The 16,062-nt window shown below is 43.8% G+C and overlaps 1 protein-coding gene across 2 annotated transcripts in view; it reads left to right on the top strand.

The window, feature by feature from the left end:
* The window catches only part of LOC138259004 (musculoskeletal embryonic nuclear protein 1-like), a 287,666-nt gene extending 272,101 nt beyond the window's left edge, over window positions 1-15,565 (top strand). For both annotated transcript variants that reach the window (XM_069206382.1, XM_069206381.1), the window contains one exon: window positions 11,466-15,565. In XM_069206382.1, the coding sequence (XP_069062483.1) occupies window positions 11,466-11,572 (107 nt within the window). In that variant the 3' untranslated portion in view covers window positions 11,573-15,565. The remainder of the gene's footprint in view (window positions 1-11,465) is intronic.
* The last annotated feature ends 497 nt before the right edge of the window (window positions 15,566-16,062 follow it).

Genomic DNA, 16,062 nt, shown 5'->3' with positions numbered 1-16,062 from the left:
TCCTAGACCTCCATTGGCCTGCCGTGCCATATGTTTAGTGGGGGCCAGTCAGGGACAGGAAGTGCCCCACACAAAGCTGCGGCTCTCCTTATCTACAAGGCAGAGTATTGGTAAAAGCACCCATACTGGCAGCATGCCCAGAACATAGGTATAGCACGGGAGTGTCACCATGCGCGCTGCTTGCACTCTGCCCCAGAAGGTGAGGTGTTATTGCGACCCTTTGGCCTAATCGCATACATGTAATAAGTGGATCCAGGTAATCTGCTACATACTATTGAGTCCCCTGTATATAAGAACACCTAAGTATTTCAGGCGTGAGGGCGTCCATCGAAATGGGTATCTGTGGACTGCCGCCCAGTGTGGTGGAAGTGGAGAGGGGCAGTGCCTCACTTTTGTCCCAATTTACCCGGTAGCCTGAGAGGAGTGCAAAGACGTCTATGATCTCCAATAAGGCTGGAAGGGATCCATTAGGTCCATTATTGTGAGCAGGATATCATCTGTATATAAGTAGATTCTAGACTACGCCCCCCCACCCCCCCTCTCGAGACTTGGATTCCTGTATGGAGGGGTGACTGTCGGAGCATGGCTACCAGCAGCTCTAAATCCAATAGGAATAGAAGGGGTGAAAGTGGGCAACCTTGTCTCATTCCCCTGCGTATCGGAAAGGGGTCAGAGAGGTAGCCACCACGATTTACCTGCACTGTAGCGGGTTCTTGCACAGAAAACAGACCATGGCTGTGAATTGTTCCTCCAGCCCAAATTTCTGCAGGACGGCAAACAAGTAGTTCCATTCAATGCGATCAAATGCTTTTTCTGCATCCAGTGATAAGGCTGTGGCTTCCTCCAGTCTGTCTCTGGCTCTTCATAAGGCAAGGGTTAGATTCCTATGGTGATTCCTGGAGGTTCGCCCAGGATGAACCCCACTTGTGTTTGGTGTATCAGGGAGGGTATGACTTTGCGGAGGAGGGCCACTAGGACACTGGCTAAGATTTTAACGTCGCTATTCAAGAGAGAGATGGTCTGTAGCTACCACAGTGGAGAGGATCCCTCCCAGGTTTGGGTATCACCGCAATCACAGCTCTGTTAGAAAGGGGTCCGAAGGATCCCTCACCACAAGCCTCTAGAAGGGCTTGGCGGAGGGAGTCAATTGCCCCCTCCCCTGCTCATTTGTAGATTTCTGCCCTGAATCCATCCTCCTCAGGGGATTTGTGGTAGGGGAGGCTGGTTATTGCCTTTCTTATCTCCTCTTTGCTAATCTCCCCTTTCAGTAGAGCCCGCCCTCCGGCCGATAACTTGGGTAGTTGCGCTCCTTCCAAGAAAGTCGTTATTTGTTGTGTACTGCCCACTGACTCTGGGGAGTATAATAATTTGTAGAATTCAGCAAATTACTTTACTATTTCCTGCGGTTTCATAAGAATCTCCTCTTGGGAGGAGGTGATGCAAGTATTGTCTGTGCTGCCTCCAGCTGTCAGAGCTGGGATACCAGTAGGCGTCCAGATTTTTCACCCTGTTCATAGTGGCCGGTCTTGAGCCATTGCAGCTCATAGTCTGCCTCTGTTGTATATAATTCATTGAGAGCTACTCGCGCTTGTTCTAGTCTGAGACGCGTGGGCAGTCAGGGGCTAGTAGTGCAAAGATGGGTGAGGGACCCGATCTGGTCTTCAAGTTCTCGTTGTTGTCTCACCGCCTGTTTGTTCGCCTGGGCTGGGTCCTGCATCATGTGCCCCCTGATAGTAGCCTTTGCTGCTGCCTAGAGAACTCTCTGGGAGGAAACAGAGCTTTTGTTACCTTGTAAATAGGCAGAGACGTGATTGGAAATGTGCCTTACCCTGCGGAGTTCGGTATCGATGTACAGCTAGGTGCCAGGGTTTTCAGCCCGGAGAAGTGAGGCCAAGGTTTAATGTTAGTAGGACTGGGGCATGGTCTGAGAGTGCTGTCTCCTGTATCCGCGAGTCCAACACTGAGGCTACCAGAAACTGCAAGGTCCGGAAGTAGTCCAGGGGCGACTGGGTACCATGGACCGGGGAAAGGAAGGTGTATTCCTTGTCTGCAGGTTGGGTAAGACTCCAGTGGTCAACTAGGCCATGGTCCAAGGTAATGTCCCTCAGTAGTTCTCTGTCTGAGTTACTGCAAATGTCAATGGGCCCTGTCCTGTTTAGAATAGTGTCAGGGGCTAGGTTCCTATCCCGACCTATGATGTAGCGTGAAGCTCTGATCTCTATAAGAAGCCGGTTAAGATGGAGTAGATATGGACGTTTGAGGCCTGTTGGGGCATAGACAGACCCGGGCATAGTGAATTATCCCCTATCTTCAGCTTTGCAAAGGCGTACTGTTCCTCAAGGTCAGACCATGTCCTGACTACAGTTATGGGTAGTGTTTTGGGCATCAGGATCACCACTCCACTCTTTCTGACCATCTCGGCCTTCAATAGTTAGGGGTTTGGGTAGCTACTGTGAATGACTTTCCCCACCCAGTCGTGCTGCAACTTTTGGGATTCAAGGTCATCCAAGTGTGTCTCCTGTAGGAGGGCCACATCAACACATTTCAACTGAAGATAGGAGAGCACTTTTTGCGCTTCACGGAATGGGTAAGCCCATGAGTGGGTGGGTAATGTGGGACGTAGAGAGGGCAGTCATGTCTGAACTTTGACCGGGGCGGCGGGGGCGGCGGGCCATGATTTTCAAAAGTAGTAAGGTGTTAAGCGTGCGGGGGGGGTGAAGAACAAGGATGGTGGTTATGGGTGGGTAGAGGTGTTAGGGGGAATCCCGACAGACCTCGGTCGAGGAAGTACCTGTAAAACTGGTGGCTGTAGAGGTGCAGAGGAGTTGAATGGATGTTGACTTTGAGATGTGGCTAGTGGTATAAAAGGGCGAGCCCGGAGCAAAAAATGGAGAAAAAAAGAAGAGAAAGGGAGGGATTCTGCCAAAATGGGAGGCAAGCAAGGGTAGGGAGTTCGTTCAACACTAGTCGAAGTCAAGCCCCTATGGCTCAAATCTGTAGTCCATGGGACCAAACTTGGAGGGAGTCAGCACCTTGGTCTGGCCCAGCCTGGCGGGAGAGGCACCACAAAGGTATATATTGGCTTGATTTGGTGTTCCAGGAGGAGGGTGGTAAGGGGGTGAGGCATGCCCTATTGATAAGGATAAGCATGGGGGTAGGAGCACAGGTTAAGAGTAACATAGGAGTAAGCATAACAGTAAAAATCTTATAACTGCATAGACCATTGTTCATTACCGTAGCGTGCAGTAGACAGTGGCGTGGTCAATGGGAAAGCTGCCCGCAGTAGGGTATCTTTAGACATCAACTGTGTGTTGCCTTCCCGCACAAACGTCTATAGTCTCAGATGGGGTATGCAGTGTTAAGTTTGCCTCAGAGGGAAGGCTATATCTCCCAAGGAAATGAGTCACTTTCACAGATATACATACGGGTGCCCTCTATGTCGGAAGCAATATCCACATAGGTCTCAGTGGGGTGGACCTGTCTTGTAGATAAATATGGGATAGATGTGTCTGCCCATTACTATGACCACTCAATATCAGTGTAACTTGTTAGTAACAGTAGCTTAAGTACTGAGAATGTCTGTTTTTCGTATAAGTGGTGTATGGCCTAACTTATTTATGTTATTATTTTAGTTCTACTCCTCTCCAGGCAAGAGGTCTACGTGGGTGAACTTAGCGTGCAAGCAACAAGAGAAGCAGTGCAGGTTTCAAGCATCTCGGCAGACTCAAAATGGTAGACGTCAGATGTAAAATATAGAAAACATAGAAGGGGCGGGTCTGTGACCCTTAGAGCAGACAACTTAATACTTATCCATATGCTGGGGTGTTGTATCAGGATACAGGCCAACCTCCGTGATGTTCGGAGAAATTCAGGGAAACCATTAGTGGAGCTTTGCTTTCTCAGTCAGAGGACAGACCAGGCCAGGTTTCAGAGGCAAGCAGGATTTTTCCCTATCTTGGGACTGGGTGAGGTTAGCCACTGCCAAGAGAGCCTGATCCCTGTCATCTTTAGGTCAGGAGGGTTTGCTGTGATCTCTTCCCCTGTGGTAAGAGTCATGCGTGTTGTGTCTGTGGGCTTCCTGGGTAACAGGGTTCAGCAGAGTCAGTAGAGAGGTTGCAGTAGGAGGTGTCGGGATTGCTATTGCTTCCGTGTCAATATGTTGAGAGAGGAGTGTGTCCAGGAAGAGACACAGATCCCCTGGGTCTTGATTTGCCCTGGCTAGTAATCCACATCCGTGCAGGTTCAAATAGGTTGTACTTTATGTCTAACTGGCGGAGTTCAGGACAGAGAGATAGGAACGCTTTGCGTTGATCATTGGTTCCTTTAAAGAAGTTTGCTGTGATTCGTATCTCATGTCCCTCATAGCTGTATGGGCTGTGGGAGTGGGCCGCAGTAAGGAGCTAACGCATTTGTTCATGTCAAAGGAAGCAGGCAATGATGGGGCGGGGCCTTGTCTCCCCTTTGGGGTGCTTCAGACCCATGCAGTTTGCTCGTTGGAACTCCAATGGAGGATCGAACGTGAGTCCTGTGATCTCCAGAAAGGGCCTGGCGAAGAAATGTTGTGACATTCGTGCCACCCAGTTACTCTGGAAATCCAAAAAAGCGGGCGTTGCTCCTTTGGCTCCTATCCTCCAAGTCTGTCACTTTACTATGCAGATGAGAAGTTCCTGGCTGCAGTCTGGCATCACATTTAGGTGGTCTTCCTTTGATGTGATTCGCTTTTCTAGCCCCTGGACTCTGTTCTGGAATCCCACAATGTCCTGGTGTATGGATTTGGTCTCTGCCACTAGGGCAGAGATGTTAGTTTCCATTCCCTTCTGTTCTCTGTCCTCCCAGTCTGCGTTCTGGGCATGCAGGTAGGTGTAAGTGGTGGTGGGTTTGCGATGGATGGGGGGGCGAAGCATCAACACCGTGGCAGCTCTTCCCCAGGTCTGTCTCGCCAGCTGTGGACTGCTTGCGCCCTATAGGCCGAGTAGGGGTCGGTGTGTGGTCCGTAGAGATTGGTGCCGTGGTGCCAGGCCCTCTAGGCCTCGCTCTCTTGTGGGCGTTGGTCAAGTAGGATTGGCTGTCCTAATGCTTCCCCCCTGGCATCATTCTTCTGTCTGGAGGTTCGGGACGGCTCCGGTTGCTGTTGCGCGACTCCCCGTTGCTCTTGGGTGCCCCTCTCTGCTGTTCGGGCCCTCCACCACACGGACCTCCCGTTTCAAGCAGCCATCTTGAGCCATAGCCAGACCCACCCCCTGAAGTTCTGCTGGTAAGCCAGAATAGCCCATGGTCTCTATCATTTTGACCCTCTAATGTGGGCCTGACTCAGATTTTGGATTGGAAAGGACCGTATCCTGTTTCCTCAAGTCAATTGTGACTTCTCTTCATTCACATTTCAATTGAGAATATAAAAAGAAAATTATTTCCTTTATTTCTGATCATCTGAGAGCCTTAGTGGTAAACCCACTCATCAATTTGAGACTGAATTATGCAAACAGCTGTTGTTTCAGCCTGCTGGATACATGTCTGTGTGAGTTTAGAACTTGCGTTCATGTTAATTTTCAACCTATGAAAATTTGATTAGAGGGTGTCTCAGACCAACAAACTCTTCTATGGGTTACAGTTAGAAGACAAATCAAATTTAAAGCTCTGTGCTACTACCATACAGCGTTTTATGGGCATGGTTCTCTGTTCCACAGTGTCTTCTCCAATATAAACCTCTTCGGCATAGCAAGCTAGTGTTGTTTAGTGTCACGCCTCACCAATGTATGATCGGGTGGCTGAATCTATCCACAGATTGCTCCTACTGTATGGAATGCTTTGCCAGCCTCACTGTATCTGCTGAAAGATGTTTATTATTCATACATTTTTTAAGACACCTTTACTCAGTGTTTATTTGTAAATAAAAACGTGCCGGTGCCCAAAGCCCTCCTCTTAAACACGCAGCTGCTGCAATTAAATGTGGGAACACGGAATACTGAGGCAGCGAAATCGTGAAGCCATCTGGGACCTCGTCAATCCATTTAAAGCCCCTTCAGCTCACTCTAGCAGCTTTCTATTTTCTCCCTTTGTGACGATTTTTCGATTTCCCCTTGCTCCATCTTTCCCATATGTGTCTTTTGCTCGCAGCACATGCTTGAGGCAGAAGAATAAGCGCCGGCAATGTTCCCTGTAAGGCGTGTGCGCACCTTTCCTTCCCCCATCGCGCAGGCCCCTTTGGCAAGCGCGCACGTTGTGCTGTTATAGAATGTTCCACCATTCCTATACGTTGTGGTAGTTTATATGCTTTATCACTTTCTGAGTTTAAATAAGCCTTTTAGAGTGATATACGTGCTCCCCTAAGGCAGATAATGCTCATATTTGAATCTGCACTGAAGTCAATGAAAACAGCGTTTAAATGCCGCGGGGAGTGTTTTAAACATCATTTGGCGTACTTTAGCATACAAGCGAGCAAGTGATATTTGTCTTGGAAATTAATGGTTAATGAGCTAGGAAATGCTTCAGAACAGTAGAAAATGTGCTGTTATCAAATGTTCCACCATTCCTATACTTTGTGGTAGTTTATATGCGTTATCACTTTCTAAGCCTAAATAAGCCTTTTAGAGCAATATGCGTGCTCCCCTAACAGGTCATGTCCTTGGGGTGTGCAACCAGGTCACAAAACTGCCTTGATGCCCTATTGCATGGAGCAATGATATCCCTTTTTTGCTTTAATGGTATGGAGAGGCTAATGACAAAGTTCTTGGCTAGTTATGCGCTGCACGCGCGCAAATGGTCAATTTCTTGGCGCACGTATCCTTGGCTGCAGCAAACAGAGACCGCACACTGCCGCACACAGTGGAAAAAAATTAGAGGGAACATTGAGCGCCGGCCCTCAAAAATAAGTACTGGTGCTCAGCACCGGAAACAACAAACACAAATTAAGCACTGCCTTTACTGCTGGGGATTGCTGAGGACACGGTTTTGTTCTTTCTACTGTTTTTGTGTCATAAAGCCCTACGGCGTCCAAAAATGCTTGATTATCGATCAATTAATTAATTCATTCATGCGTCTGGCTTAGAATTTCAGATATTGGTGACATAATTCTCAATAAACAAGATCTATCATCAGTTATTGCTATTTTATTTATTTCACTTCACTGACACACTCACTAACTACAATGTTTAACAGAAAATCACAAGACTGGAAACATAGGCCCAAGTTTACTAACACACTGCACAAATGTTTAGAAGACTCAAGCCAGTGTAAGTAGGCATGGCGAGTAACTATCCATTATGAAAGGACTTGGGGGCAGTTAAACATTACACTGCGTCACAGGATCGCCCGTGCACACCTTTGTCAATTAGGGCCATAGTGTTCTCATGACAGAGCAAAATTACAACTGTGCTTGCCGATGTACTTAAGTGGAATTTCACTAACCCACAGATTTCATTGACATTTCAGTTACCCATAGACATCAGTGGAGTTTCACTCACCCAGTGTCTCTAGTGGAATCCTAATCACCCATATATTTCAGTGCAGACTCACTCACTCACACGTTACAGTCTCCCTTATGCATTAAGTATAATGTCGCTCACTGAAGTCCCACTCATTCATTGATGCTCGTGGAGACTCACTCACCCACATACTTCAATATTGCCTCGTTAACCCTACACTTCAGCGGTGCCTAAAAGACGTCAGTGAATTTCATCAGAGTGTTAAGTCTTCAGGATAAGGTCACTCCGCCACAGACTTCTGTCGAGCCTCACCCCTAGCGACGGGCATTGGTAGACATGTATTACTCGCTAATACGCGAATATTCTTCAGGATGAAGAATTGGGCATAAAACAGGAAGTTAGTCGACTGTGAAACGAGCGCCCGAGAGGACCAAAAAGCATGTGTGACTTTCTTGGCCAGACCTGGCATTTCACCGACAGCATTTTACTTTCTGGCACAATTAAAACCAAATGCAAAAAAGGAAAACGGCCAAAAATGCAAAATGCAGTTGACTAAACAGCCAACACTGGCTGAATGTGTCACACATAAGGTGGGTCCACTTGCAACACAGTTTGTGTATTTGGTATATTTCACGTGTACTTAAATAGCCTATGGAGTGAATATGCACTCTGTCGTGGTTTTGAAAAAAACTGAACTGTGTTTGCTTTGGAGAGAGTAATAGGCTGACTAAAATCTCTAATTGTCAGATCAGAAATACTGCAGTTGTGTCACTCACCTGTCTCGGTATGATTGCCCATTTTTGTTGTCTGACTGCATATGTGTATTTTTGTGTGTTGTATCAACAAACTTGCCAGTGTGCGCATTGTCTGTGCAACCTTCAAGTGTGCTACCGGTTTCTTGTGAATAGTATAATGCCTGGTGCATTCACTCTTCCGCGGGTAGGACTGTACGTGGAAAGAGAGGAGCATGCAGCATGTGTTGCTGTTTTTGCACTGGGTGGCACGAGACAAAGAGTGATGATTCCATAGCTGAGTCTTTGCAGTGACGAATGAATGGTGAGTTGCTAAAAGCGTGTATGGATGAATGGCTGAGTGATTGGGAGAGTTGATGTATGAAGAAATACATTTGTAAATAAGTGTGAGAACATATTAGTATATTACTACAGGAATGAGTGCATGGGTAGCCGAATGAATGATGAAGTAAGAACGGAACATCTGCACAAATGGGTAAGATAATGAGTTCTTGAATGGCTGAAGAAGGGGCCGCATGCTGCAGAGGTCCAGTTGGTCGCATGCTATAGTTCTCACCTCCCGTTGCTTCTCAGTCATACATTCATCCTGGCACTCATTCATTCATCCTTTCATGCCTTAGTCAGTTATCCATGTAGCCTCGGACTTACTGTCACATTCACCCTCCAACTAAATCATTCACACAACCACACATACAAACTCAACAATCAGTAATGAAGTACTTTCATTTACAAAACAAGCATCACGCTCTAGGAGCCTATTGGCTTTTCCAAGGGGTTTTAGTCATTGTGCACAGCATCCCATAAGCTGTGCAGCATGGATGAAGTTATGAAAACAAAAAAGGCCTTTGACTTGGCTCCCTGCATAGTTTTCTAGGTGACGGCACCACAGTTTCACATGACTAAAAAAATTAAGCAGGCTCTTTTTTAGTTACCGATCTAAGTTGATGGGAAGAAGCAAGATGGCGGGTGCGGGGGATTAAGAGGAGATGGACACAGGTGAGTGCAACAGGGAGTGGGCAGGGAAAGAACATGGGCGACAGAAAGCAATACTGAATACTGGTGGAGAGAAGTACACAAGGGGAATAACTCAAAAACAAATCCTCTCCTGTGGAATTCTAAAAACAAAAGAAAAAAATAGTTTTTGAAAAGAAGGCAATGGAATCAGAGAAGCCAGACAATCAAAATAGATGGTAAAGACTCTATACTCCATGGCAAGAACAAGCACAAGATTGACTAGCTGAGGCACAAAGATAAGCAGGCAAATTAAAATGTCAGGAAAGCCAGCCAATGGTAAACAACACTAGGGTTTCAAGCTCCTGTATGCTCTTGGTGAGCCACATTATGTTTGGATTGGATTTGGCAATGTATTTTTGTAAATGTTACCTAGATGGTGCATATATGGCTTGTGGAACGTCTTTAGAAGCTTTTGTGAGTAAATATTGTTACAGCCAGTAATTTTCGTAAGACCCCGCAGTCACACCAGCAGCAAAAATTAACTAAAGTTTTGCACTGGCGCTCATGTAGCCCAACATACAAACGTAGCACTGGTTTACTCTACATTTCAAGGGCTCGACTTTACATCACAAAATTCCCTAAACCACATGAGGCCTACCCAAAATTGAAGTAAATATACATGGGCATCAATTCACCAAAGTGCCAGGGGTAGCGGAAGCGACATTATACACTCATTGTCCTTAATGATGTGACAGGAAGTGATGTCACATGACCTTAACCCTTGTGACATTACAATTGCACTCACTCTTACCCTAACTCACTCATTCTCACTCTCGTCCTCACTTTTCCTCTGGCCCACCTATATATTCTCAATCACTCACCTTCACACACACACACTATCTCAAATATTAACATACATGCTCACACAAACACACACTCTCTCAATGAACTTTCTCTCATCCACATGGACACAAATAAAATATACTGAAAAGTATTTCAATTCACTTATCCAATATGCCAGTGGAGGTTGCGTTCTAGATCCTGCTGTTTTTATTGTATTAATAGTGAATTATAGATTATTAATCACTATTAATGTAATAAAAAGTTAGCAGAAAAGGATGCTGTAGCCTGAGTCTGGTAATGCATGCTACCCCTGTGTTCTTGGTACTAACTTTGCCACCTCTGAGGCCCGGGGTCACAATGGCAGTGCGAGGAGTCACAAAGAGCAAGCCAGGGGTCACAGCTATGACCCCTGTCGACTCCTAGATGATGCCCATGTAAATATATCCACCGTGCTGTATTCAGAGTGTCAAAGTTAGGCACTGCAGGTATGAGTATATGTTCAGATCTGGCACAGTGAGTTCATGAAGAGGTATCCAGCCTTGGCAACGCCCTTGTGCGCTACAAGAGGTGTCCACGTTGAGTATGTTTGGTTTATTGTCTTCATCATCATGAACATTCAGTAGTCACTCAGATGCACGTCCAAGGCTCCAAGGGCAAGATGTTCAAAAATGCAATTTTGCATTTCTTAAATAGCGTCTTCACAGAAATCACTATTTAAGAAATGCAAAACGCTATGTACAGAGATACTGATTTCTTAATAGCAGTTCCTACAAAGTAGGAATCGCTATTAGGAAATTGGTATTAAGAAATCCCATTGCATTTTAGTCAATGGGCTGGTTTTGCATTTCCTGAATAGTGATTTCTTTAAAAAAAATCGCTATTCAGGAAATGCAAAACCAGGGATTACAAAGGGCAAATGGCCCCTCGTGGGGCATCCCAAATATGCCTATTGGCCATGGATGTGCTTTATTGCAGTTTTAAAAAAGCATTTTGGGATGCTTTTTTTTAAATTGCACCTATTCTCCACCAACATCAAGTCGGTAGTAACTGCATCTCCTAAATGCCTAAGTCGCATTTAGTAAATGCTTTGTACATCAGAATAGGAATCACATATAGGGAATCCCTATTGGGATTTCCTATTCTGGGAATTGCAAATTGCGATTTCTACCTTGTAGAATTTGCGATCCCTTAAGGGCCTTTGTACTTAAGAAAAGGCCGTTTTGCATTTCCTAACGGCCCGAAATACCGATTCAGACCATTAAGAAATGCAAAAGGGCTTTGAACATCTGTCCCCAAGAGCCTAACTGTCCCTTTACCTTGATTTAAAAATTGCGAAATTGCCCACGGAAACAGTTCTCTAGAGTTTAACTAGAATTCCAGGGGTTTGAGGGCTGAGCAGTATCCTACCCCAGGGCCAGAGATTTGGTTCTGAATATCAATGTATTAGTAAACTGAAAGCGGAAATGAACTTGCATCTTTCTTCTGTCCCTTTCAGAGAAGAGCGGCACCACAGCGCCTTCCGTCTTCAGCAGAGATCGCACTGGAGGGGAGACAGTGTTTGACAAACCCAAGGAAGAGCCGGCTAAGAGTGTCTTTGGGTGATGACTGATCGTCTCTGTGTCCACCAAACAAGCAATGAAACAAGTGTTTACTTCACCATCAACCCATCAGTTCGTTATCTAATGCGTATATGTAACTGCTGTCCAAAATCTGCAACATTGCCGCTATGAAACTTTTTTTTAACCATACCAAGTGCCTTTTGCTCTTGAGTCAAATAAGTTGACTTGTTGTTATCAGGTAGGCTATCAGCTGGGTCCATGCCACCAAGACGCCATTTTCCAGGCCTTTGAGTTCTCTCCACAGTCAAATGCATTCTGGATGTTGTAGTTCAGGTTCTTTCAAACTGAAGGAACTGTGCTACCACACCAGGTAAAAGTCATTGTGAACGGAAAACCCAGGACTGGAACATAGTGTTCCTGAAAACATGGAGTCATCTAGTCACCTGATGATGATAAGTGGCTCAATGAAACATTGACAAAGCCAGGACTGGTGGACTTCTGGATAGCTCGTTTCCACCAGACAAGCACTTTATGCCAAAGAGAAAATTCCTGCTCACAAGGCTTATTAAAGGACTCTTAGGGCTCCTGATGCGATTATTTCACAACCAAAACTCCCAATGCTGCAGCGCGTAGTAATGTCCAGAAGTGTAATTATTGCACATTTACTTTTTTCCCTATGATCCGCCGGTTTTTCGCAAAATCTAGACTATTTTTCTAATGCAAATTTCGCATGTTTTATCCTGGTGGGATGTAGGAATGTGGTGTCTAGAATGTAATGTACCCATAAAACCTTTAATCCTTTTTCATTTGGTAACTCCTATTATCTTACATCTTGGAGTATCCATTTCTCAATATGTAAATGAACTGACAGCTATCCACAGGAAATAGCTCTGTAGAACCTGCATGGGATTCCATTAGTTACAACTTATGTCAAATACATATCACACAGAAATAACAGAGGGCTTTATGCACAGAACCTTTTTTCATGAGTAGGTGTGCCAATCGGACCGGGGTCTTCAGCCCAGATCCAGGAGGGCTAAATCAGTGCCGACTATTCTAAATATTTGCTTACAACAAACGTGCATACAATTAATCTAAATCAAACACATTTACATAATGGTTATTCTGAAATGGTGGCATTCAACCAACAAATCTCTTGCCCAGACGTATAAGAGATTGTTCAATAGAATGGTCTCTATTTACGTTCCAACACCCTACACAAATATCCTTAAGTGACTTTTGCAAGATGACTGACCATAAATACACCAGTCAAATGCGGCTTCTGCGATATTTCACCCTGAGCATCACAATGTTTCCAGGTTACTAAGCCTTGGAATCTTGACTGTGGCAACAATAACATTTTTTTTAAAAAAACAGTCCGACCAAACCCACATTCCTTAGTTCAATTTTTTGCTTCAACTAAGGTCATTTATGACACACGCCAAGGCGCACTGCAACAGATGTGATCACAACAGACTAGGCTTATAACTGGTACAGACACAAATCAACTGCAAATTAAAGAAAATATGACTACACATAAATAATCACCTATCATTGTGCCCTGAGAAAGCACAGAACCAACACAGGCCACAGAGTGATACAGGTCAACTGTCTTAGGAGCCTGTGCTCTTGAACATCATGAGCTAAATGTTCGAAGAAGATAATGCCTATTTTCAAAATATATCTTAAACAATAATTGGTGCCAAACATTGAGTCCCAAAAATTGAGTTCTGAAATTTAAAAAATAAGAATTAGGAGAAGAAATGCATAAAGACATATGTATGCAAAGCACAACAACAAAATACTCTTGCCTTACTCATTTTTGATTTGTCAATGAGAGTACAGACTACATTAAATGATAACTTCCAAAATCAACAATATATAGCTCGGAGGCATGACTTATGTAAAGGCATAATTCAAAACACAAAGAGAGGGCCAAGGGAGATTTGGAGACCTGCAGGAGTTAGCTCCCTACCATCAGACTACTATCCACACCAAAACCCCTGGGTCTAAGTGAAGGACAATGGGCAAAGTAACCTAGCTGGTGAAAAAGTATTCCTTTAAAAGGACGTTTTACCTCACCCTCCATAGGTGGCATGCTTCATCATAGGGAACCTCCTCACACCATGATGCTTGGTCACGGTCGGGCTACAACCCCCTCACCAGGAAGGAGGAACACAATGGATGTTATAGAGGATATGGTATATATCCTTTGAAGAGCTATAGCTAAAAGGGTAAGCAGAGCATAGAGAGAAGAAATGTGGTGGTTTAAAACTGGCTTTTGAAGGAATACTTTTTCACTAGCCCGGTTACTTTGCATACACACTCACATTGTGCTTGAATTAGACCCAGGAGTTTTGTTGTGGTTAGTGTTATGTAAAGGCGTAGACATAAACTTAGTATTGATGTATAAATTGGAAATATGAAAGTAATTCATGATCATTAACTATGCAATGGGTCTATTTACTGCTATCTAGCCCTATCAATTCATTCGACATTTGTGTGCCATATGTTTAAATACTACCCCAAGGCATCACGTCCAACTCCCCCTCTCCTTTAAACCTTGCACAACGGATGATGTTTAGAAGCCCCTTCCATAACTGTGTCTTTAATCTCCCTTAAACTAGGTACCTAAAATGGCCGCCTGCCTATAAAGTGATACCTGAATCTGACCACTTACTAGGCGTACATTGTTGGGTTTATAAAGCCCAAGCACAGATTTTGCAAAACATTAAAAAAGTTATTAAGTATATTTTTTTACAACGTTGTGGAGATTGTTTACTGTCACTTACCAGTATGATATTGTATAGTGTGTAAAGGAACCACCTTAGACGCATGAATTAAAGTCTTGGTGACGTTCTGATTAAACTGACAAAGATTTTCCCGAGGGAACACAAATCTCTCCTCATCAATTAGTTTGTATACTATATGCATGATTCATGGCGTTTTCTATGTATATGAACTATGTAATTTGTAATTCACAGTATAAGCACCTGTTAACTACGCACAATTCACAGAGCCAGGAGTCTGAAACGCCCATAACATACAAGCCCTTGGAGTTGAGTGTAAAGTGGCGGGCGTTATTGGGAGCAACCATTTGCAAAAAACACAGAGGTGTGGTGAACATGATGGAAGGCAGGTATTACAAATTTTGAGTCTACCAAGAAATCAAGGTAATTCAAGGAAATGCACAAACATTTGAAATGTGCTCAGGACACTGAAGGGGATGCTGACACCTGACACGTGGCGTGAAATAGGTGAAATCTGAGGTGAAATGAATCATTACAGCTAAAAATGCTAATAACTGCGCAACATGTAAAATGGTATGAAATAGAAGTGTTTTGCGAACATCTTAGACATCTCTAAAAAAATATTCGAAATTCTGTAATTTCTCTTAAATGTACGAATATTTTAAACTCAGCAGAAATTAGGTAAGAGAAGGAGTGCATAAATAGGCGTTTTCAACTTTGTTTATGAAACCCATATATTTTACATGCATTTTTAGATTATTTAAGAGTTACAAATGCGCAACTAATGTGGAAACAGACTCGTTTATCAGTAGCCTAAATGTTATAATTTAGTCACATATATAGGTGTAACATGCAGTTCTTAAGTTATTATTATTTTTTTTTGCTAAAGTGAAGCGAGGTCTATACTTGCCTATTTTTATCATGACATCACATCAGGATTGGCATTTGATATCAGTTATAAAATATCAGTGCATTTGTTTGTTTCTCAAAGAAAATAACTATTTTCCCACTGTTTATTTACTATCACTGTTTTGCATGCATTTGTTTTTACGTTCACATATATGACTGCTTTGTTTAATTGTCGACAGAGTTTGGTTCAAAATAAATTTGTACTTAGTCTTCAAGAGTCTGAAACGTTCTTCTCAAGTACAATATATTGTCACCTTTTAATAACATTTGTAGAAATATTTAATCTATTTTTTCATCTTCAGAACAAGGAGACAGCTGTAAAACATTACCAATTAAAACAATGCCACTAACAAAATAAAACAATTATTTTTAAATAACAGCTGTTTATGCTTTAACTTATTTAAGGTATTGTTAAAGTTTGCGCCTGACTCACAGGACAGGCGCCCAGTGGACAATGAACAGGCCTGCATTTTCTCTGCACGTAAAAACAGGTTCAGCACGAAGCCGTGCTAGTAGTAGTGAAAGACTCCAGTTTTCACAACGGAGATTTAATAACTCTGAATCCCTTAGGACCTTCTCACCAGTGCTTAATTTGTAGATAAAAAGGTGCTGGTGCCCAAAGCCCTGCTCTGAAACACGCTGCTGCTGCAATTAAATCTGTGACCACGGAATACTGAGGCGGCGTAATCCTGAAGCCATCTCGGACCTCTTCAATCCATATAAAGCCACTCCCTGCCCATTTAGCTCACTCTTGCAGCTTTCTAATTTCTCCCTTTGTGACGCTTTTTCGTTTTTTCTTTCCTCCGTTTTTCACATATTTGTCTTTTGCTCGCAGCAAATACTTGAGGCAGAAGAATAAGCCCCGGCCCTCAAA

Source organism: Pleurodeles waltl, chromosome 9 (genome assembly GCF_031143425.1).
Source record: "Pleurodeles waltl isolate 20211129_DDA chromosome 9, aPleWal1.hap1.20221129, whole genome shotgun sequence".
In the NCBI taxonomy this organism is placed as follows: domain Eukaryota; kingdom Metazoa; phylum Chordata; class Amphibia; order Caudata; family Salamandridae; genus Pleurodeles; species Pleurodeles waltl.
The sequence above is the reverse complement of the archived record's forward strand: the minus strand, read 5'-3'. Positions and strand labels throughout refer to the sequence as shown.